The sequence below is a fragment of the Amblyraja radiata genome, chromosome 11 (genome assembly GCF_010909765.2).
Source record: "Amblyraja radiata isolate CabotCenter1 chromosome 11, sAmbRad1.1.pri, whole genome shotgun sequence".
Taxonomy (NCBI): Eukaryota; Metazoa; Chordata; class Chondrichthyes; order Rajiformes; family Rajidae; genus Amblyraja; species Amblyraja radiata.
This window is the reverse complement of record NC_045966.1, coordinates 52,813,015-52,838,656: the sequence shown is the minus strand read 5'-3', so window position 1 is coordinate 52,838,656 and position 25,642 is coordinate 52,813,015. Positions and strand designations below refer to the sequence as shown.

Here is a 25,642-nt window from a genome sequence, read left to right as displayed (position 1 = left end):
ACCATTGTTCCATTCCAGTCCATGAGTGCTGTCATTGTAAACTCTCTGTCCTGTGCGTAGATTGATGTATTTAGTGTCAGCACCCTAGGAATGTGTAGTAATGAAAGCGTGTCTGATCACATTACTGTTCTGTGTCTGTGTCCAATCGTGCCTGTCTGTACCTTTCCTTCAATCAGCCGCCTGAGTGGACATTCCTTTGCAGTCTGATGTAGTGCAGTGGCACTAAACCAGAAGCTGATACTGAGAAGCCTACAGAGACTCATTTGATACTGCAGAGACAGGGGCAGCCTGGTACATCTGCTAATGATATGGTAGACATCTTCCAATTCCTTCACCTGTTATTATTCCCCTTATTCTTTCAGTTACTTTAAACATTGTAAAGGGGAGCATTGTAGTTGGAACCTTCAGAAAACCATCTATCTGTATATATGACAGTCAGTAACTCCTTATTTATCTGACTGATTCTATATGAGTTAAATTAAATTTAGGCAGCACAGTGGAACAGCTAATCTCACAGCTCCAGCACCTGGGTTCAATCCATACCTCTGGAGCTGTCCATCATAAATTTTCCCTGTGACTATGGGTGTATTTCGTCCGACTGCTCTGGTTTCATTTCCCATATCACTAAAGTTTGCAGGTCGATGCGTTAAATGGCCACTAAGTTGCACACACTGCGTAGGTGAAAGTTAGAATTTGGGGGAGGTGATGAAAATATGGGGAGAATATAATGAGATTAGTGTAGTATTAGTAATGGCCAGCACAGACTCACTGAGCGGAAGGGTCAAAAGGTAGCAAAGGACTGCAAGGCAATGGCTGATTCTTTCTGTTCATAAATGGCTTAATCACATATATAGGTTTGCCACAAGCCTCTATCACCCCATCCCCACCACCAATTTACTAGCCTCCTCCATTTTGCACAGTCCTGACTCCTGCTGGAAGGAGCAGCAAGTAAAATAACTCTTCTTTCTTCCTTATCTGACACCCTTTAGTGTCCATTTCACCTCCATCCTTTGCCCGCATGACCACCCATCTGCCAATCACCCTCACTTATATCCACCGATCACTTGCCAGACTTTGCCTACTCACTACCCTTCTTTACCGGCTTTCTCCCCTCTACTCTTATCAGTCTGAAGATGAATCCCGACCCGAACATCATCTGTCCATTTCCTTCATACCTGACCACTGAGATCCTCTAGTAGTTTGTTTTTGCTGTTGATTAGGTGTAACTATCTCCACTAATCCCACTCCAGCTTTTGGATACGGTACTCAATTTACACCAATTATGTTTTCTGCTTTGGTTGTTTCAATAGCAAACCTCTCCAGGTATTACAATGCCCACTGTATGAGAGCATACATTTATCAGTCAAGCCTTTAGGTTGACATATATCGAGCATGAAATCTCTTAAATATGACCTGTCAAATTGTTGGGATTTTTATTGTCAAAAACCTTTATCATTTCAACAAAAGTCCGTACTCTCTAGATAGCAACAACATAATTGATGAACACAAATCTATGTGTTTCTGATGATTGGTGATTTTGCCATATTTCCAGGTGATGTTTGATTTATCTACACTCGAGCCTTAATATAGCCAGTTAGTCAATGAGCTTTTCTTCCTCTTCCATAATGGCTGCTCCTAATTGGTTGGTTTTGCTGCATTTAGCTTCTAAATAAGATCTTTGCTTCTCAAACCTGTCAAATTCCACTCCTCTCCACCCCTATTTCGGATGCTTTTTACTCTGATTAAAGAAGATTAATGTACAAGCAAGATTTAGAAACAATAAATATAACATTTGGTATAGATTTAATCTTGTGCCTAAATTCAAGAGACATAAAGCTGCTTCAACAAAAAATGTGGCACTCTGTAATGGCATTGATCTGCAATGTTTGACCCTGTCAATTAGCCTTTACTGCAATCACATTAAGCTGTTAGTGATTTTGTTTCAGATCGTGTTGTATAGACTTCCTGGAGACTGCATGGATTCTAATTCAAAAAACATAACATTTTTAGTAAGAAGCAAAAATTCTTGACAAATATACTTGTAGCTGTTTTTGGCAACTGACACTGCCATGTAGACTTAGTGGAGTCTATGTGATGGAAAGTAAAAACACAAATAGCATGGTCAGCCACAGGTGGTTTGTCTTGCGTTCTTCCTGCAATGATACGTTGGAGCGAGTCGCATCTGAATCTGAACATTGCTGGCGTGAGATGGCGTGAGTTTTCATTTTGCCCCAAATCACAGCCCTTCCCATCTGTCGACCACATTGCAGTAATATGTATTCAACTTGGTTAAGCTTCACAAGAGTAGAGTAAATAAAGGAAAAAAATCACTGTCTCCAGTCTCTCAAACCTTGCCAAATGCTCCATGTAGGGGATTGTGTGCACATTTAACTTTGACCGTGATTGGAGGGGCATGTTTAACAGATGTGTGTGGCACACACTACAACATCCTTGAAATGCTTAATGATTATTGGAAACTGCCAGTCCCTGTCTCCCACCTTTGTGAGTGAGCTTGTTGTTGTTGAGCAAGTTCCCATTGGTCTTTAACTACAGCCCATTGATCTTGAATATGCATTGTACTTATCAGACTGGTCCTCAATTTAACTTTTGATCCAATGATTTGCATGTCCAACAATACAGTACCTCGATATTGCGCTTGAGTGCCAGATTCATGAATTTAGATGCTGGAACCTTCAGGCAGAACACAACCCAGCTGCTGAAGTTGCTGTTAATGGTTGATTGCAGATTCCTTTGGAGTGTTTTTCCTCATTATATGAATTGACGTGGATAGAATCCATATTCAAGGTAGAATGAAGCTTCAATGTCTCGTTTAGTTTAGTTTAGAGAGATGGAATGGAAACAGGTCATTTGGACCAGCAAGACCGTGCCGACCATCAATCACCTGTTCACACTAGTTGTATGTTGTCCCACTTTTGCATCTTCCTACACACTACAGCCAATTTATACAGGCATATCTATTTATTTATTTATTAATTTAATTATTTATTTCGAACAGAATAGAAGAATAAAAAGCAAGTGTGCAACCTGCAAACCTGCACATCTTTGGGATGTAGGAGGAAACTGGAGCACCCAGAGGATGCCCACGTGGTCCTGTGGAGATGAATATAAACTCTGCACAGCACCCAAGGTCAGGATCGAACCGGAGTCTCTGGCAGTGTGAGGCAGTGGCTCTACCAGATGTGCCGCTCTGCTGCCCAAACAAAGCGTCATACTCATCAATGTGTTCATGAGGATGAGTTAAAGCTCCGTTCAAGCTCCGTTAATTCCTATAACCTTGTAGTCAGAACTTAACTGAGCAGGCAGCCCTGAACAGTGCAGCAGAGGTCACTCCACTGATACACTGGAGCCAACCCTTCTTGATAAATGACTGAATGAATGCTGAAATTGTTTAACAAAAATACTGATAGTTTCCTCCCCCTAGCCTCAAAATTCCACCCAGATGTGGTATTTCATAATTTTCTGGTAAGCTTTTCCTGACATTTCCTTCAACCGTAGGGAGGTTTGTGTACCTGCATAATCCAGAAACAATAGGCCTATCATCACTTCATCGAGCTCTCTGCAAAACTGGCACAGAATCCCATTTTACTCCAGGCTTAAGGCGTATTAGCTCTGACCTTACTTAAAACTGCAGGTTTATGCTGAGATTCCTATGTATTGCTCACAGAATCTTTGGAGCCAGAGTCTCCTTCAAAATAACTCAAGGCTAAATGGAGCAGGCAGGACCCGATTAGAATTCATCTGTGGAGCTGATTTTAATTGGTTTTAAAATGTGTTCAGGATGGATGGGTGGCTTTCATTATCCCATTTGGAAAGGGAAGCATTCATTTTGATGCATGAATTAAACTTTATTTACAACTTTCCAGGTATTGTATTCTATGTTTTTCCTTAGTGTATAGATACTGCTTGTTTTCCTGTTTTCATGTCATTTTTTTGACCTTTCTCAAATTACCAATTGGTATAAGGACAAGTCAGATGTTTTGCTACATCACCACAGCTGTCTCCGCATGCATAGGGTGGCACAGTGGTGCAGTTGGTAGATTTACTGCCATTTAGCTCCAGCATCCTGGGTTCAATCCTAACCTCTGGCTACGTGGAGTTTGTATATTCTCCCTGTATCTGTCAGTTTGCTTCTGATTTATTCTCATATCTCAAAGATCTATTGGTTAACTTACCTTTAGTTTATGGGTGAGTGGTTATGGCGGAGTATGGGGGAGGGATTAACGTGAATGTTGGGAGAAGAGATTACAGGGAAAAATAGTGGTGCGGATGAGATGGCTCTGTAATCTGGCGTGATCTCAGTGGCTGAATAGCTTCCTTTATGTTGTAGGGAAATGTGATAATAGATAATGGCCCTGTCCCACTGTATGAGTTCATTCAAGTGCTCTCCCGAGTTAAAAAAAAAAATCAAACTTGTGGTAAGCTCGGAGAACGAACGTAGCGGGTACGTCGGAGCTCGGGGACATCTCTTAGCGGCTCGTAACGCTAACGACAGGTACTCGGGAAGACTCGCTAATGGCAGGTAAGCTCGGGAAGACATGAAGATTTTTCAATATGTTGAAAAATGTCCATGGGAGCCCCGCGTACCGACGAGCGGCCATTACCGTAAATCTCCGAGTTCGAATCAGGGCAAACTCGGGAGAAATCGTTGAATGAACTCGTACAGTGGGGCAGGGCTTACACTTGTATCAATTTTATTATATCGTACCATTATATTTTTTGAAGGGAGGACAAGGAGGTTGACGGTAAGTTTTGAAATAGCTGCAAGTTTCCCAGTTTCCCAACCAATGCACCTGATTAGCAGGCATAATTTATGAGGTCTCAATTGGAAGATTCCAACAAGTTCACGATCTGCCAATATTTTCTATGCTGCACTGTAATTTCCAACCGTTCTAAGTGCACATCATCCATCTCCTACAGTCCCATGCAGAACAAACAACCCAACTGCATATGTTTTTTGCTTGTTCCAACCAGGTATCCAGTGATGTTTAGCATATATTGGTGGAGCTGAGAAATACAAAGGGGATGATCACTTTGTTGGGATTACAAATAGGCAACAGAAATGAGAGGAACAAGCATGCCTTGGGATTTTGGATTGCTGCAAGAATAAAAGGAGTATCGTAGTAGGGGATTTTAATTTTCCCAATATAGATTGGGACTGCATTTAGACTTAGATAGATTTAGACAGGGTGATATGTGCCAAGTGTGCTCAGGAAATCTTTCTCAAGCAACATGTACAGGGCCCTATAAGCAAGAGGGTAAAGCTCGGACTATTAGGGAATTGGGCAGGAAAAGTAACTAAAGAGTCAGTGGGTAGGCAATTTCGGAGCAAAGACCACAGTTCTATGAGCTTTAACATAGTCATGGATAATGAGAGGGCTGATCCACATGTTAAAGTTCAAAATTGGGGCAAGGCCAACTTTAATGGTATTAGACAGGAATGTGCAGAACTTGATTGTGGGGTGAGGGGTGATCTTATAGAGGTGTATGGAGTTGTAGAGTGTCCAAATTCATGAGGGGGATAAGGTAAATGAACTTATTTTTATCCCTCAGGGTATGGAAGTAAGTCACTAAAGTGCGTAGGTTCAAGGTGAGAGGGAAAATATTTAATTGGAATCAGAGGGGCAAATGTTTCACACAGAAGGTGGTGGGTCGAGGGAATAAACTGTCAGATGAAGTCATTGAGCCGTTGCAAAAGCATTTAAAAATAATTCAGACAAACATATGGATAGGAAAAGTTTAGAAGGTTATGAGCCAGGCACTGGTAAATACGACTAGCTCGGATGAGGTCTCTTGGTCAACGTGGACAAATTGTTTCCATGTTGTATGACTCTATGACTCTCTAGCAGATGACAGAAATATATCTAAAAACAGCACCATCAATGTTGTGACTTAATTTCTGAACTCGGATTTCACACTCGTGTTTATTTTGCTTCTGTTGGGTGTTAGACTGGTGTCTGTGTCAGTTCCACTGACCACATATCTCATTGATTCTTCCCGGCACAGTGATGCAGAAGTTAGAGCTGTTGCCTCAGCTGTGTGTGTGTGTGTGTGTGGGGAGGGGGGGGGGGGGGGGGGGGGGAGGTTTATATTCACTATAGAATTTAGAAGGATGAGAGGGTATCTTACAGAAACAAAAAAAAATTCTTAAGGGATTGGACTGGCGGAAAAACATTCCCAATGTTAGGGGAGTGCAGAACCAGGGGTCACAGTTTTAAGAATAAGGAGTAGGCCATTTAGGATTGTGATGAGGAAAAACCTTTTCACCCAGAGAGTTGTGAATCTGTGGAATTCACTGCCACAAAAGGCATTGGAGACTAATTCACTGGATGCATTCAAAAGAGAGTTAGATAGATCTCTTCGGGTTAGTGGAATCAAGGGGTATGAGGAGAAGGCAGGAATGGGGTACCGATTGTGAATGACCAGCCATGATCACATTGAATGGCAGTGCTGGCTCGAATGGCCTACTCCTGCACCTATAGTCTATGTATCTGTGTATCTATATGGGGAAAAAGCAGGAACGGGGTACTGATTCTGGATGATCAGCCATCATCATATTGAATGGCAGTGCTGGCTCGTAGGGTCAAATAGCCTACCCCTGCATCTACTTTCTATGTTTCAGACATGGCACACTGAAATGCCTCTTTCCATGCTATGTTTCCGTATGGGAGCTGTCGAAAGCTAGGGCCATAGATTAAAAAATAATTTGTTGGTGATTATGGTGGAGATGAGGAAGATTTATTACCCCCCCCCTCCCTGAGGATGATGGTTGTCTGGAACTCAGCATGAAGGGATAGGATTGGGAAAAGCCGAGAGCTAGGTGCTGGAAAAATGTGCCAGTGGGGCTGCAGAACAAGGCTGGGATCTGAGACTGGTTTGGGCGTTTGGGCTCGGACATGGCAGGCCAAACAGCCTGCTGTCATGCAAATTGACTGGGAGGAATGGAAAGTTTCATCAGTTTCAAATGAACACAGCCATAAGCACTGCTGGGACAACGTCCTTCACCTCTAAAATAACTGATGGTTTAAAACGTCTCCAAAGTTGCATTCAGAGAACAATGGCATGCGAACCTAAATGAAAATGTATGCATCGGCCAGTTAGCTCTGGTCAAATTCTGTTGGTGTTACTGCATGAACTATGTCAGTGGGGGGTTCCTACCATCCTAATCCCAAATTGCTGCAACGTTAAAACCGTGAAGGTACACACTACGCTGAGAAGATAGAGATTTTGAAACACCTGCATAACTCATGAGCCCCGAGACTGGGTAAATTCCACAACAAAGAAAGTAACAGGCTGATGAGTATTTCTTCAAGTAAATACTAACATTGCAACGTTTGTTGTTGGGTGTAGGGCAGGGATTTTCCAACAATCACTGAAAACGAGTAAACTCTTTGGGTTGAATGTGGCCCACAAAGCTATACAATTAAACCTAAATGCTGTATATGATTTACCTTTGATCTTAATTAAAAGAAAAATCAAAAATATGGTTTATTTGTGATATTTACAATCAATACAATCAGGACATGGTGTTATCCACTTCATTGTACCATGTATTGAATGTACTGAAATGTTCTCCTACAATGTTACCCATTACATACAACCTTACTCATGCTGCCTTCTGAAACATTTGAGAGGCTGTTATACAGGGACCAGACCCTCGTGTCCAGTGGTGGCAGGACCTGAGACTGTGGTCCTATCCCTTAGAGCCCTATCAGCGCATCCCTCAGTACACTCTCCCGCACCTTAGAATGTGCTAGTTGGCACCATTCACCAGTGACATCTCCTCACACTGGAAGACTAACAGATTTCACTGAGTTGATGATTTTCCAGCTGCAGTTTATAATTGTCTCAATATTCATCCCAGGATATAGCTCACAGATCACAGAGGAGGTCAAAATAATTTGGGGAAATGGAAGATGAATCACCCATTACAGGATACCCAACCACTCACCTACCCACTGTTAGACGTTCTTGCCCTTTATTTATCTTGAAGACGTTTGTTCTCTGTTAATAGGAATGCAGGGATAGGAACGGGGTGAAGAGCAGGGAAGGCCACATGGTAATTAATTATTTTTCTTTACCCTGTCAGCTTAGACAGTGAATTGTAATAGGGTGTAGAAACCAGGAACTGCAGATGCTGGTTTACAATAAAAGACACAAAGTGCTGGAGTAACTCAGTGGGTCAGGCAACATCCGTGGAGTACATGGATAAGTGATGTTTCATGTCGGGACCCTTCTTCATTTCTGTTATCAAGGTGCTGATCTGTCTGGGGGTGGCAGGATGTTCTCTTCCCCTGATGTTTATACCTTCATATTTTCATGAACCATAAATCTTTCTTGATCCTGCATTCAGTCCCAGCTATTCATCACCACCAACACAAGGCACTGAGACCAATTGTATTATTCTGATGCATGTAGCAGCTGTCCTAACTAATTTAGCAGAGTCTATAAACCACATCGGCCAATGCACCTACCAACAAGACCCATATCTTATATAATAAGATGCTTGATCATTCTCCACATGACCAGGCTGGAACTTGTTCTCAGTTGTACAAAGTTGAAACGGATAGTGCGTCAGTACTAAACCACCTAAACCATCTTTATAAACATGTGATAGGAGGAAAAAGGCTGGATTTAATAAGGCAAATTTGAATAAAATTCATTTATAAAATATAATGGTGTATACATCTTGAAGGACAATGGTGAGGGACTGCCCATGGGGACAGAGTGGTCAATTGAGCAGGAGAATGGTGTGTGCACAATGGTGTCTTAACAGGTGCCAGTTGAGGTCTGAAATGATTGAGGGAAGGGTGGTCAGTGAAAGGGCTGGTTTCCATGAACGGAGATGGGGAGAGTGGTAATCCATTGGTAAACCAAATCTTCTTAAAATGCCTCTGTCCACCTATCCAGCATCAGACGAGAAAAATACAATGATGATGGATATAAAATGTTGGAGAAACTCAGCGGGACAGGCAGCATCTCAGGAGGGAAGGAATGGGTGATATTTCGGGTCGAGACCCTTCTTTAGACTTCAGACAGAAATACAGCACCTGATTCTTTGGAGAACATTGGATGAGTAAAGACTTTTCAACTCTTACCAATGTTGATGTCCGCTGAAGCAAAGTGAGCCAGAAAATAACATATTAAGTCCTATAGAAATGTGCCCAAACTTATCGAGAGAAAATTAAAGTTGCAGATCCCCGTGACATGCTGGGCCCTTGATGAATACACTATAATTCATCCACTGTGGAACCCAGGTGGATGTTCCTGTGGCTGACGTCAGAGACGATAGTTTGCTCTTTTGTGGACGGAAGCAAACAGGCAGGATTCAATTCTGTGTAATTATGTGTCACCTCATTAGTGCAGTGAAGTATGAAGCAAAAATGAATCTATTCTTTGCCCAACTCTCAAAGGGGCTCTGTTCAGATATAGTCAGAGAGCTTTAATACTGAAAGGACATGCGCACAAGAGAGTATTGCTCTCTGAATTCACGTTTGTTTGGGGCAATGCAAAATGTGTTCACAAGATGGTAGAGAAGGACAGGGAAAAATGGCAGGGACAACAGGGTAGAGATAACCCTTTAGATATTAAGGGCAGTGTTTTACAGTAGTTTTATATGGGACATAGGTAAAAGGGCAACTTATTCTATTGCGCAGCTTCCAGTGAGAGAATATAACACATGAATATAACAAATTCATTTGGATATAATTATCATGGAAAAGTAAAGCACAATCGTGTATTTTTTGATTCAAGAAGCTTTAGTTGGCATTGTCTTGGGAATTAGAGAAACTCAATACATTTTCTGATAATATTAATTTCAAATAACTCAAACCAATGCAATCTGCTACTTCAGAAATATGATCACTTACTAGTTTGTTGCTTTCATTTCAATAACGGTATATATAATTCTTATGGGAATTGATATATTTTCCGTCAATATGTTTGCTGAAATGGTAAATCATTTTGACATAGCTTGGCAGAATTTTGCATCTTTTAATCATAATAGTGGCCTAATAATGTGGTGGAACTTGGTTAACATCAACAAAGGTACAGTCAGAAATGTAATGCTGCTTAGTTATTTCTGCTCATGCCACTGATAACCCACTGTTTCAAGTTGCTTCAAGTTGTGAAGGTTATTAACAACACCCTCTACTGCTGATTGCATTCCTGCTGATTTTAATTACATATAGTGTGAACGTGTCTATTTGGTGTATTTTTAAGTGCAAAGTTTGCTAAACTGCAACCGTGTGAGCTGAACTCTGTTTGTGGCACTTTCACCACAGTAGAAATCTTGGATTCCGAATTCCCAAAGTATTGAAGAGTCACACGGTACAGAAACAGGCCCTTGAGCCAACCAAGACTATGCCAGCCTCCATACACCCATTTACACTAATCCAACACTAGAACTGTGAGTAGGCAGCTCTGCTAGTTATCGCAACACAAAATGTCACCTCTGAGAAATAAGCAAAGCATTTGTAATTGCTAATGAATAACAAGTTTCTGATTCACTTTACTGCACTGCATAGAGTACATTGCATAATAAACTTGGATTCAGTATGGTATAAAGTATTCTGTGATCCACTGTGTCACCTCTATATTGTGAGTATTTAACAAAGTAGAGCATTCTAGGGGACTTTCAAGAGTACAATGTTTTATGGATTCTGGGCAATCTACCTGGATTGATTATCTTATATATAAGGTGATCGGATAATGCACTAACTTGTAAACCTATGTCAGTTTGGTGTATTGCAGAGTATGCTTCACTTCACGTATTTAAGTTGACTTTAGCAGAATCCAGATCATACTGCAAAACTATATTTATAAAGATTTATCAGAATAAGCAACAACAACATCATATTGGCAGATGTTGGGAAGTTCTGTATTTGGAAGGTGGAGTAGTGAAATTATTGGATCTTGTCACTGGCACCGAACTTGATCTTCAAACATCTCAGATCAATATATTGACAGTTTTTGTTCTACATTTCTTTACCAGGCGACTCAACAAGAATAAACTTCAGGTCCTTCCTGAACTGCTCTTCCAAGGCACCCCAAAGCTCTCCCGACTGTGAGTAACAAAAATGTTCATCCTTCCCTTTCCAAAAGAAATTGTACTTTTAATCAATTTAATTGACAAAATGGCTGTGTACTGGGAAAAAAAAATGTCTGCAATGTTTCTGTTCAATTGATCAATCAATGCCTTGTTTGTTTGAGTTGGTTGACCTGTCATCTAATTAGGAAAAACTGCTCACTCAACTTGTTTGAGTAATTATCCAATCAAAAAAGAGTTTGTTTGCGTTATTGACTTGACCTGGATGTTTCAAGAATGTTCAGGATATTATTTTGTAAATTTTGAAGAACAAGTTTCTGTTCACTCGTTTCAATGCCATGTGTATGAATATATTTTAAATACCAAATCAACCACTCCCTGAAACAATGTTGCAAGTAGTTTTACTTGTGAGCAATTAAAATATGTATTCTTGAGTTAGGCTAAATGGACTTTCCTCCTGCAATCATGTCTTGCAAATGTATTGGTCCTTTTTTTCTTTGCTAACAAGGTGACTAAAGTCACAAATGCCTTTTTGGATTCTCCTTCAGCAAGTGACAACTGACTGTCTTGGAGATATTCGTTAATTAATTGGTGTTTTTTTTCTATTCAGGAGGGCTAAGAGTGATTCTTTGTCTTACTTGGGTTCCTTTTACTTGATTTATACCAAATGTAGATTACAGCTACTGCATGTGAAGCAGAATTTTACAAGCTGGCACAATGTCAACTGCTTTCCTTATTGGCAGAGGACCACCCAATTAAGCCGGGTAGGGCATGCTACCAGTGCTGATGATTGCTTTTTGTTTTCTGTAATTATGTTTAAAACATAGCACCTTCTGTAGTGACAAGGTTGTTAACAGATTAACCACATCCTTTTTACAAGCTCCCAGGCACCAATAGGACATATTCTAGATGAGGATTTTCTCTCTAATTTCTATTGAATTTTTCTGCGTTATTCATTTGCTGGGTGCCCTTGCTTTTCCTGTCATGGGAGGTAGTTAATGAAACTTTACAGTCCTTGAAGGTGCAGAGCTGAGGAAAGCATTATCAATAACACATGCATCATTGCCCAAATATTTTGATTTAGCAGTTAGTGAACATGCATTTAGAGTAACATCTCAAATCTGTCCAGGGATCACGGGACATCTGATTGTATCCTCAACTCCACATAGTCACACACCCTCAGGAAACGTATACCTCTTTCCTCATCAAGAATCTATCTACCACTCCTTTAAAAACATTCAAAAGCTCTTCTGTTACTACTTTTGAGGAAGAGAGTTTCAAATCTCGGAGAGTCCGCAAGAAAAAGATTCACCTACATTGGGTGACCCTCTTAGTTTTCTGTTCTCCCACAAGAGAAGACATTATCTCTACATCCACCCTGTCAAGACCCCTCAGGATCTTATGTTTCAATGAAGTGTCCTTTCATTCTTCTAAACTCTATTGGATGCAGAAAATAGATTATTTGAAGTTCTCGTATGTCCAATCATATATTGGTAAATACCCATTTTTATGATTCTTTATATTGCAAAAATAAAATCCTAACCCTGTTTGACCAAGCTCTTTGTTTTTATAATATCTCCGTGTTTGTTTCTGTGCCCATTTCTATTTTCTCCAAGCATTCACCCTTAATTCCTTGGGCTACTTTCACATTAAAGTTGACATGTAAATGAATGAACCCCCCCAGAAAATTCAGCAGGTCAGACAGCATCTGCGGAAAGGGAAAGCAAATTAACATTTTAGTTCAAAATTCTGAGGTAGGGTCATTTTCTATTTTTATTTGAGATTCTTCACAACTTTTTTTTAACGTCAGTACATCGTTCTTGGAGGAATCGCAGAACCAGGAAAATCTTCACCAATGTATTACAAAGTTGTTACTATCAGTTGCTTGTTGGAACAGAAAGTTATGGCGACTGCCCAAGGAACTAAACTTGCAATGCTCCCTGTTCCTGTCATGGCCAGGGCAAGATGGGAAGGTGCCAAGCTGAGGCCCAACTTTCTCCTTTGGAAAGGAAATAAAAAATTAGAGCAAGAGTTACTACCTGGCCACTCTTTAACCCTCCTGGAAATTGTTGGAGGAATGCTTCTGGCAGCAGTGTGTTCAGTCCCCCATGTATCTACTTAGCAGGATTTACTGCTTGTTCTAAAATATAATAAAAAAGGGAAAGAGAAATAATGGCTCAGACACTTGCAACAAGGCTAGCTTCTGATTGAGCAACCTATAACTTCCCTAAGTTTGCCCTAACACTTGTTTTTATTCTGAATCCATATTAAAACGTCATAATCTAGGTTTGAATATTTTCCTTAATTGTTGGCGCTTACACCTTGATCTGGAAATGGAGACTCAGTGATCTTACAAGCACCTCAAACTGTTGTGCTTGATCGCTGGGGAGTACCCTGCGAGGGTGAAGCTACACCTCAGTTATCCCCACCTGCTGTTATGCCGACTCTCGTGGCTTCTCTATTCTGTACCTGATTCTAGTAATAGTGATGGCTTCGCTGATTTGCTCAGATTTATTGTTGGGGTTTATAACTTGTTTGACTTTTGATTAGTACTGCAGACAAATATTCTCAATAGAAACCTTGTTTGTTAAACTAAATAAATTGCCTCCATTATTTCTTTGTTTTATGGTGGGACCATCAGACTTCAGTGGTTAAAACAAACGTCTAGTTGTTTTACACAATCCTCATCCAAGTTTGACATGTGGGTTTGCCCTGTTCATCAATAGTAACCATTCACTGTGTTCTATTCTAATGACCTGTCCTGGCAGATCGCTAGTGAGACTCATGCGTTAGAAAGATGCTACTGGTGGATATTTGCATTGGTATAGGAGCATCTCCAATCTGCGTGTTTGAAGAAACACATATATTGGACATGGGTACAGAAAAGTATGCACATGATACACTTGCTCACACTTTCTCTAACTTTACTATTTTCTATTCAATGTTATCGTGTGTTATTAAAACAGGATAAGTCACTGCATGATGACTGATTATTTGCAATGAGAAAGCATCCACATGGTAGGCTGCTCTGGAAGTTAGATTATATGGAATCCAGGGAGAGCTAGCTGACTGGAAAGAGAATTGGCTTCATGGGAGGAGGCAGAGGGTGAGGATGAGAATGTAGGCGGGATGATTAGTAATTTTGCAGATGACATGAAAGTGGGTGGTGTCATAGATGGTGAAGATGGTTACCAAAATTTACAGCAGGATCTTGATCAGAAGGGCATGTGGGCTGAGGAATGGTTAATGAAGTTTAATGCAGTTAAGTGGGGGTGTTGCATTTTGGAAAGTCAAACTAGGGCAGGACCTACACAGTGAATGACAGGGCTCTGGGGAGTGTTGTAGGGCAGAAGGATCTGGGAGTGCAGGGTTTCCCAAGGGTCCTCCGACTTCTTCCGAGATCCCAAAGATGTGCTGACCGCTCGGTTATGGGTTGTGGGTGATGGGAGAGAGAACGGTGAGTGGGTGCAACTAATGGGGTTACTCTGCAAGCTGGCAAAGGCCTAAACAACCTCTTTCTGTGTCATCAGAAATATTCAAATTGGCACGATATTAACTATCCTCTGGCCCACGTGAGTTTGAACACAAAGAGCTGAAGATCCCTGGCTTCTGGTCAGTAGACGTATAATGAAAAGTTTGCCAAAAACTGGCAATCTCCCTCACAAAACGTGCAAGAACAATTAGAAAATGGATAGGCAAGAATAAACACACACCTGAATTATATCAGTAACTGAGGGAGGGGGAAATGTAATGCCGAGGTATAAAAATAATCAAAGGTTATAATGTTCCTGCAGGAGGCCAGATGGAATCCGATGTAATAAAGCAACAATAACATTAAATGCTAGGATAACAAATACCTTTACAGCATGTCAATGGCATTATTTGAAGAGTTGGTATTCTCACTGGAATAAACCAGTTTAGCACCTCCTGTAAGTAGCCAAGCCATGTGTCTCTACATGACTCCCTAATGAAATCATATCTAGCTTAAATCTATAAAGTGTGATGGTTATTATTCCCCCATCATTTGAAACTGCTATGTGTGCGATTTCTTTACACAATAAGGTTTTCACTATTGAGGTTCAAAAGAATTTTGCGCAGTTGATAGATCAATAAAACAGCTCCCAAAAGGAGCCATAGAAACCTCAGGTTGTGACTCCATCTTTCATCTGAGGTGCGCTTGTCAGCACAGTGATTGAAAGCAAAGCTGTGTGGTTGTCGTGAACAATCTGCTTCTCATCGGAATCCAGGCATCGCTTGGCTCTTTCCAGAATGCTTTTTTTCTCCTTTTTCTTTTTAACATAAGGAATAAAACCTTTATAGGATCAGATAGTCTACGTAGATTATTGTATGATCTGGATTTGTTTAAAAATTACAGCTTGCTGAAGCTCCATATTTGTGGGGCAGATTGATTCCATTTGAAGCTGCACATGGAATCTCATCTCCAGCGTATCTAATCCCTGGGTATCATTTCCCCTTCGCTGGATAATTTATCCTGACCAGGCCTCTAGGCCTTCATTTGTTTAATCACCTCAAATGTGAGTTCAGTGATTGCTTAGAAGCCTGGAATAGTTATGGGCTTGTTAATGAGGTAGCATTTGGTTTGTATTCTGACATCCACTTCCTTTTGCACTTTTTTATGGTTCAGAAGATGAGAGTAAGTTATTTAACTTGCACAAGTACAAACCTTTTATTTATTTATTTATGTATTTAAAAATTGGTGCCTGGAATTGCTTTCATTGCACCAGCCTTGGTTGCTGAGTTTGGAATGTTGGAGCGTATGTGACCCTTCTCTCATTGCAATGCGTCTTTAAACGTACCATATTCCTACTATCGTTGGGTGGACAGTCAATTGAGAGCAAAGAGTCACCTATAAGAACTGAGGGAGGGGAACAAAGTCTGTTGGAACCATTCCTGGTTGGCACAGACATGTTCAGTGTGGTAGTGCAGTGGGAATGTTGCTGCCGTACAGCATCAGAGACCCGCGTTCGATCCTGACTATGGGTGCTCTCTGTATGGAGCATGTACATTCTCCCCATGACCTGCGTGGGTTTTGTCTGGGAGCTCCGCTTTCCTCCCACACTACAAAGACAGGTTTGTATGTTATTTGGCTTGGTAAACTTGTAAACTGTCCCTCGTGTATGTAGGATCGTGTCGGTGTGCCTAGATGGGCTGAAGGATCAGTTTCCAGTGGAGTTTCTCTAAACTAAACTGAATTAGACAGATATGGGAAGGAGAAATAGTTTGTATTAACCAATAATATATACTGTATGTATATACTGTATGAGAGGAACAGTTTCCCTGATGTGAGTGAGAATCTGGTGGTGTGAGAATATGTTAGTGAGAAACAGACAAGGGGAAGCAAAACCTGGGTACATGAGGGAGAAACTGTGTCTTCGAGCTAGGGATGGGTATCTGTTAAGGGAGTACTTCTGTGACTGGGAAAGCAAGGGAGAGAGTGGCTGTGTTAACAACTTGTGGTAATGGGAAGAGGGATTCAATGTATTGACGAGGGTTGGGTGTGGCAGGGGAATGTGACGAGTACAGGGAGTGGTAAAAGGCAGTGCTCAGTAACTGAGGTCAATGTGTGAGTGAGAGATGTCTCTTTACATGGCAAAGGAGTTAGAATAGAGGTTGTTAGTGGACTTAGAAGCATAAATAAATCCGAGATCGACACAAAATGCTGGAGTAACTCAGCGGGACAGGCTGCAACTCTGGAGAGAAGGAATGGGTGACGTTTTGGGTCGAGACCCTTCTTCCTATAAATAAATAGGAGCAGAAAGAGGCCACTCAGCCCCCTCGGCTATCCTGCCGTTCAACAGGATCAGGACCAATCTGCCCCAGGCCTTAACTTCTCTCTTGTGCCACCTTGATATAGTTCTCACTTCCATGATTGTTTAAAAACTATCTACTTCCTCTTTAAATCTCTTCAACGATCTGGTCTTGATCAGTCTGAATAAGGGTCCTGACCCAAAACATCATCTGTCCATTTCCTCAATAGATGCTACTTGACCCGTTGAGCTCCTCTAGTACTTTGTGCTTGCTCAAGATTCTTGTATCTCAAATATATAGCCTAGACAACCCCCCGGGTTATAGGATTCCAGTGATTTACTACCCTCTACAAGAAGAAGCAGCATCTGTGCATAGAGGGGTGGGTTATGATATTTCAGATAAGGTAGGAGATGGAGATGGGGCACTGGGAACAGAAGTCTGCAGCTAACAGCCCGGACAAGCAGCCTTTGATAAAAGATCAACCATGAAAATGTGAAATGCCATTTAATTCTTTGATATATCCACTTTAAGCTGGAAATCGTACAACACTGTGAATTACGTAAACTGTCTTAAAATTATGTAGGGTTTGAATGTAGAAGAGAAGAAATGATGTTCTGAAAACGTCTGAACCAATGGAAGGATACGAGCTGAAGGTAATAGTTCAGCTGTACACGAGAACATTTAAATCTGCCTCCTATGCCCTTGCTATAGCCTAGGGGAGCTCAGGCAAAAGGAGAAAATAGCAGCCTCCCTCAGGGATGCATGTGTGCTGTGTTAGGGAATAATCAAGAGTTCCACAAATGATGTGAGGCCCTTCTGCTACAAGCCTGTGGTCAGTGACACGGGTTGAAAAGTATTAAATGGAGTTCAAGAGCATTTACAAGAAACAATGACAGCCACACACCACCATGTAGCCTGCAGCCTCTGTCCTCACCGTATGGAGGTTGCTGTTGCGAAGCCTTTTGCTCACAACCCGGTGAGCAGATAGGCTGAGGAGGGGCTCTGTTAAATGTTTAGCAATCATGTTTTTTGAAAGTTCCCAAGTTCTTTATCAGCTCGTGAAATACATATTGAATTATAGTCCACAGAGGTGATGTCGGAAACACGGCAATCAATTTGCACAAATCAAGGACTCGCAAGCAGTAATTTGGATGATCTTAATCAGTAATGTAGGACTGAGAGATTAAGCATTGGCCTGTACACCAAGGAGAATTCCTTAATTTGCGATCTTTTGTATCCAATTGAGAGGACATATGGTAAGCCTGTGCAATGGCTCTCAGTGTTGCCTTGTGCCTTACTGGATTGTTGGAGAGGATTATGTACTAAAGCCTGCAGAGGGTCTTTAACCAGTGACCGTCAACTTACAAAGCTTGAAAACTCAAAAGTGGCCTGGATCTTTCTGGTCTGCATGAGTCTCGACATTCACTGACTGATCGCTTTGGAAGGTGGGAATTAAGTAAAAGGGGAGGCATAAAAGGGGTAACATTGATGTTTGCTCCTGGGGTAATATCTGCTGCATCAAAGGTCCAAACAGTTCTGAGAGTAGATACATATCAATGTGCTCAATACCAAACAACTAAAACAAGGACCCTGCTCCGAATATCGCCAAGTAAAATGCATTTAACAACTACCCTCAGTATCCTTGAAAAACACCGTGACAACTTAATCGATCCATGGAATCCATAGCTGTGACCAATCCAAATGTAGAAGGAGCGTCTGCACAGACATTTAAGCACCTCGTACCATTACAGCAGGAGTAAATCCCCCTTCAAGCAATTTAGCCGTATCAGTTGCTGAGTCTGCAGATCTTCCATAGGCAGCATGGGGCACCCCAGAAGCCGTGTAACTACAAGGAAAGCAAGTCGAGGTACTGCCAGGAAGGGAGAAGTAATCTCAATGAGGTTTTGGTTTAGGCTTATTATTGTCACGCGTACCCAGGTTTGTTTTGCATACTATCCGATCAAAATCTGTCAATACAAAACTTAAATGTATTCAAGCCAAGCTCAAGTACAATAGGTAGAATAATGGAAAATATACCGAGCGCATTATATAGTTCTCAGCATTACAGCACAACTGTTCCAGAGAAAAAATCCGATGTCTGCAATGAGGTAGAGGAGAATCTGACTGTATCCTAATTTCTGTAAGGACCATTCTTTAGTCAGAGGGTGGTGAATCTGTGGAATTCACTGCCACAGAAGGCTGCATAGGCCAAGTCAATGGATATTTTTAAGGCATAGGTTTTTGATTAGTACGGGTGTCAGCGATTATAGGGAGAAGGCAGTTGGGAGGGTAAGATAGATCGGCCATGAATGAATGGCAGAGTATACTTGATGGGCCGAATGGCCAAATTCTGCTCATATCACTTATGAACTTATAAACATTCAGAAGTCTGACAACAGAGGGGGGATAATCTGTTATTGAGTCTGGTGGTGTGCGCTTTCAAGCATCTGAGGTTGTAAGCATGATGAAATGAGACTGAACAGCAGCCAACCTGAGCCTGACTCACCCGCAGATTTGCTCGTCATCAGCTACGTTTGTCACAATCACCATGTGCATTGTGTGTGACCCAGCTCATCATCAAGATTGTGCCAACTGGAATAAGAAATGAAGAATAATTACTTATTTTAAATGTATTATAATTTCTCTTGCGGTGATTATATGTTAGATACGAGGCACATTTTAAGACTCTTTCGCCCTTTCTCCGTGCATGCATTTTCTACTCGTTTTATTGCTTGCAAATTCATGGCCAAAGTTAATTGCCAGGGAGAGCCTTTCAGTTGTTTTAATCCAAGCAAGCACATTCTCTGCACAGATCTGCACAGCCTTGCATCTTGTGGCCTAGAGATCAAAGTGCTTGCAAGGGAAGGGAAGAAGGCAGATCTGTTTATTTGTTTGTCCACACTGTCACCACATCTCAAGTCAGCAGAACCAATCTTGATTGAAATTGCATGAGTGTAAATGCAGTGGGTGTGCTGCAGCACAACAAATTATCAGACAATCCTGGCTGCACACTTGTCTGGTAATTAATTGTCAGGTTTAGTGCTGCCTTAAAGAATAGAGAATATTCAATGCAAAACCTAGTGCTGGTTAATGGAAGTTATTCTTAATTACAGATGAGTGACTATATTATCTTGGTGCATTTTCATTTACTTTACCATGGTTCTATTTAATTCTGGCTACCCTGCCAGAATACCATTGTTCTGTGCTCCTCAAAGAATTAATGATAAAATGTGTAGCCCCTTAATTGAATTCAACTTTTTAATTATTAAAATGCACACTCACTAATTCCATGAATTGCAACAAAGACTTTCTGACTTAACGGATTATTTTGGACAAGAGACGATCATAAGTCCACCTCACCAGCCCTTCCAAACATCCCATTAAGATCCTCACTGTAATGACCCTCCGTTAATGCTTTTTCCTCACTGCAATATTTCAGAAACACAAAAGAAAAATACCGTGAATACAGGAAATATGAAGTAAAGGCAGGATATGCTGGCCTTTCTCATGTCGTAGCAGCTGCAGAAATGGAAAGACTCAATGACCTTGTATGATAAAAGAAAACTCAAATCTATGGATTTATCAAGTTTTCAGATTTATTTTGTTTACAGATACAGTGCGGAAACAGGCCCTTCAGCCCACTGAGTCCATGCCGACCCGCCATCCCCGTACACTAACACTATCCTACACACACCAAGTATAAATTACATTTATACCATGTCAATTAACCTACATCTTTGGAGTGTGAGAGGAAACCGAAGATCTTGGAGAAAACCCACATAGGCCTCAGGAAGGACGTACAAACTCCATACAGGCACCACCCATAGTCGGGATCGAACCCAGGTCTCTGGCGCTGTAAGGCAGTAGCTCTACCACTATGTCACCATGCCACCCTACATGATGCAGGGAAAGAAGGCAGGGGAAGGAGCAAAAGGATATTCTATGGTGGGTTGAAAGGCAGGACAGATTGAATGCAAGTTAAAAAAGGGTCGGTAATTGGACACACATGATGTCCAGCAGAAGTGTAAATAATAAAATCAATAGTAAAATCAACATCTGAAATTGACATTCCAGTAATTATCCATGCAATGGATAATTCTATAATTCATCAACAATTTATCTCTACCCTTCATTTATTTGGAGAAATGGCCCAGTGTTCTTCACTAGTGTTTGCACTCTGTTTTTATCTGGTTTTTATTTTACTATTATATTCTTCTCTGGAACTCTTACTCCAAATCCTCTGGTTTTGCCAACTTCGTCCTGTCCTCTGTTATATCTTTCAGCCTCCTGCTTTCTCGTTATCTTCTGCTCAGTCAAGGATAAGTGAAGAGTTTTGGTGCATGCTGAGTGTTATTCCAGTGCAAATTGCATAGCTACATTTGCAGCAATAGCCTCTGTAGCAGATACGCATTTAGACCCACGTCTGGGGAAACATGAATCCATTGTGTTTGGGGAAAGGTCTCATGCACTTAACAAACTATTCTAGATCTTTGATGAGTGATCATTTTGCTCTTTCAACATAAGTTCATGCAGAACTAATATAACAATAATGAAATGATTTTGCAGGAACTCGTTATTTGCAAAATAGGAAGGAAGTTGATGTATAATTGCTAATGATTAAAACCAGGCTCCGTCTGAAGTTTGGCTTTGATATGCAGCACATAAAAGCAGAATGTTTGTTAAATGGTGAAGAACTGGGTAGTGCTGATGTTCAAAGGGACACAGTGGTGCTTGTACACTAGTCGCTGAAAGTCTATAAGGAGGTGCTGCAAATAATTATGAAGGCAAATGTTAATCTTATTTATGGAATTGAATGCAGGGGTAAAGAAGTTTTACTGCAAATGTAAAGAGTCTTGGTAGAGGATTATTTATAGTTTTTGTCTTCTTACCTATGAAAATACATCTTTCACACGGAGTTCAGTGAAGATTAATTAGACTGGGTACAGGGGTGCAATGGATTGTGGTGACATTCTGCAGAGCTCAGAGGAATGAGAGCAGATCTCATGGGAACATCCAACATTTTTAAATGGCAGGATAAGGTAGATGCATGGAAGATGCTTCCTCTTGCTAATGAATCCAGGACCAGGGTCACATTCATAACAGAATTTCTTCACTCAAAGAAGGAACGAGAGGGAGAGGAACAGTGAGAGTGAGAGATAACAAGCGAGAGAGCATGAGTGAGAGTGAGAGAGGATCATTACTTTTCTGATGACTGGTCATTGAGCTGAAATGTTTGTACTTATTCTCTTTCCATTTGGCCAGAGTTTGCATTTGGCCAGATTTTGTTTTCCTAGCACCTTTTTCCTTCCTTTCATACCAATTTCCCAAGGGTGTAGATGGGGCCAAGAGTAAGAATATTTTCCCCTTAGCAGAAGTGTCTAAAGTTCTAAAGGGCATAGATTTAAGGTAAAAAGACAAAGGATTAAAATATATCTGAGTTTCTTTTTAACCCAGCAGTTGCGAGCTGCAGCACATTGTCAAAATTGTAGAGGCAGAGACTCTCACAACATTTAATAAGTGTCCGAACAAGGATTTGTATTGCCAAGCCATAGAAGGCTATGGATCAAAGGTTCTGGTAAATGGGACAAACATGGATGGGTCAGCATAGAGATGATGGGCAGAAGGCCTCTTGTCTATGCTGTATGATCATCAGCCCTACCTGGACTCAAAGGTATTGAAGTCAATGGTAATGCCCGGCTCCTTCAGACGCTAGACCATACTGGAAGCTACTGCTGACTTTCATTAATGAGCTTCACTTCACTGCAATCTCAGGAACAAGGAGAGTTCAAACCAAGTGAAAATAGAGTTAAATAACATATTGCATTATAAAATATAAAATAAGTGCTGTTCTTTGCTCAGTCCTTCGATTTCTCCTTCTGGCCTGTTGCAATGGAGGTACATGTAAGAAAATGCTTGGATATAAACCTTCCTCGTGTCCAATCCGGGGAGACCCCAGCAGAAGGTGTGATTCAAATTTCCTTACTAGACAAGGAGCAAAGGCAATACTGGGGACATCTCACGGTGCTGGGCAGATTGTGCTGAGGGCTGCTTTGGGGATCAAATGTCTGCTTCCTGATCCAGTGATGACCTTCTCACACAGAATATTGCTTGAATCACTCCAGTGAAAGCAACTTGAGAACAAAGAGAAATCTTCCCAATCTTCTTGACCTCTGAACTCTTTTGCTAGCTGTAATTTATAAACTCCCTTCCATTTTAGTTACAGTCAGATGGTGGACTGACCATCGCATCAAGTAATCTGTTTTTCATTTCACTTCAAAACTCTGTAAATCTGAAATTGGAATTCTATTTCTGATTGTTTTCATATGTTTTACCACCCCCTTTACCTATGTCAATGTTTGATATGTCTGTTAGGAAAGCAGATGAAGACTTATTTTGCTTGGCATGTAACACTGTTAGGGCTCAGAACATTGTGCTGCTTCATGGCATGGTCAGTGTTTGCTACACAGTGCACTAGAGTTGCTTAATCACTGGAATGGTCAGCAATGTCTTGTGAGGGCTACCTGTTGGCAAATAAGTTTTAGCAAAGATATTGTTCACTCCTTTATGAGATTTGTTCTAGTAAATATAATGGCCCAGCACCTTAAGGTCAAGAGTCAAGATGGTTATTGTCTTATGCAGCGAGAACAGAACAATGAAATCCTTCTCGTTGCAGCGCAGATTCAGTTGGGTGTTGGGATGCTGATCGAAATAATCTAGCATTCTAATTCCTAATTTCTGAGCGGTGAGTGTGGGTAGAATGTAATTTGATTGTTTCCTAGTCATCAGCTTCATCTTTCCACTCTACAAGTGAGTGTGTCAGGCTGTTTCAACTGTTCAATGGAGCTGAGCTCTATTAAACCAACTATGCCCATCCTCAGGGGTTGGAGGCTGGAGACAGATACTCTCACAACCTTGAAGTATGTAGATAAGGTCTTAAATTACTCATGCATGAAGGCTTCAGTCCAAGTGATGATAAATGGGATCAGCGTAGATGGGCACTGATGGGTCAAAGGCTTATGTCTGCCATGTTTGAATCTATGATACTTCCATAAAGATGCCCATCTCTGCTTCATCTTCTGCTGCTAAAGTCAAGTCAAGTCAAGTCACATTTATTTATATAGCACATTTAAAAAACAACTCTCGTTGGTCAAAGTGCTTTACATTTGTACAGAGTACAGAGCACAGAGTACAGAGCTAAAACACTCATCCATAACTTTGTAACCTCTGGACTTGACTGACCCAATACACTCAAGGTAATTAATGATAGGAGCAGAATTAGGCCATTCAGCCCATCAAGTCTACTCCACCATTCAATCATGGCTGATCTATCTCTCCCTCCTAACCCCATTCTCCTGCCTTCTCCCCATAACAATAGATAATAGGTGCAGGAGTAGGCCATTCGGCCCTTCGAGCCAGCACCGCCATTCAATGTGATCATGGCTGATCATCCACAATCAGTAGCCCGTTCCCGCCTCCTCCCCATATCCCCTGACTCCGCTATCTTTAAGAGCCCTATCTAGCTCTCTCTTGAAAGTATCCAGAGAACCGGCCTCCACCGCCTTCTGAGGCAGAGAATTCCACAGACTCGTAACTCTCTGTGCGAAATAGTTTTTCCTCGTCTACGTTCCAAATGGCTTACCCCTTATTCTTAAACTGTGACCCCTCGTTCTGGACTCCCGCAACATCGGGAACATGTTTCCTTTCTCTAGCGTATCCAAACCCTTAATAATCTTATATATTTCAATAAGATATCCTCTCATCCTAAATTCCAGCGTATACAAGCCCAGCTGCTCCATTCTCTCAACATATGACAGTCCCGCCATCCCAGAAATTAACCTTGTAAACCTATGCTGCACTCCCTCAATAGCAAGAATGTCCTTCCTCAAATTTGGAGATCAAATGGGCTTTGGAGAAAGGAGTCAAAGGGGAGTTGCAGAGGGTTGTGTTTCTGATTGTACGCCTGTGGCCAGTGGAAAACTGGAGGGGTCAGTGCTGGTTCCACTATCGTTCAGTATCTACATTAACAATTTGAATGACAAGTAGTGAGCACTGTTATTAAATTTGCAGATGACATAAAAATTGGTGGAATAGAGGACAATGAGGAAGGAGATCGAAGTTTAACACGCTGATCTATATTGGCAATTGATTTGATAATGCCTCAATTAAAATTCCTGTTACCTACAGACTGCACACTTTTCCTGTTTCTGGAAACTTTGTTAACCTCGTAGCCCTCTGAGATTTCTACATATGTCTACCGTTGATCTTCAGTGTATTCCTAATCCTGATCATTCCACATGGAAAGCTAGCTGTGAGTTTACCTGCCTAAGCCTCTGTGCTTAAATTCCACCTGTTGAATAATATCTCTCTAGTTAGAATAGAATAGAATAGAATAGAATGCCTTTTATTGTCATTCAAACAGCTTGGTTTGAACGAAATTGCATTTCTAGTCTTAACATTACAAAAAACCCAAGACCCACACTTAACACAATTTAAACAAACATCCATCACAGTGAATCTCCAACACCTCCTCACTGTGATGGAAGGCAAAAGTCTTATCTCTTCCCTTTGTTCTTCCTCCGCGGTCCAGCAGTCCAACTGGCACATCGAGGCGACTGGGGCTCCCGATGTTAAAGCCCCCGGCGGGCGATGGTAAGTCCCGCGACCGTTAAGCCGCGCCACACGATGTTAGGCCCCGCTCCAAGTAATTTAACCCTGCGATTCCGGTGGAAATGTTGCCGTTGCGGGAGCTCCGAAAAGCGGTCTCCCACCAGGGACCTGCGAGCTCCCGATGTTCCTGTCCACCGGGCC

The 25,642-nt window shown here is 41.3% G+C and overlaps 1 protein-coding gene across 1 annotated transcript in view; it reads left to right on the top strand.

The window, feature by feature from the left end:
- Nucleotides 1–25,642, top strand: part of LOC116978642 (slit homolog 3 protein-like) — a 432,238-nt gene that overhangs the window by 77,334 nt on the left and 329,262 nt on the right. The window contains exon 4 of the mRNA XM_033029927.1: nucleotides 11,012–11,083. Within this exon, the coding sequence (XP_032885818.1) occupies nucleotides 11,012–11,083 (72 nt within the window). The remainder of the gene's footprint in view (nucleotides 1–11,011; nucleotides 11,084–25,642) is intronic.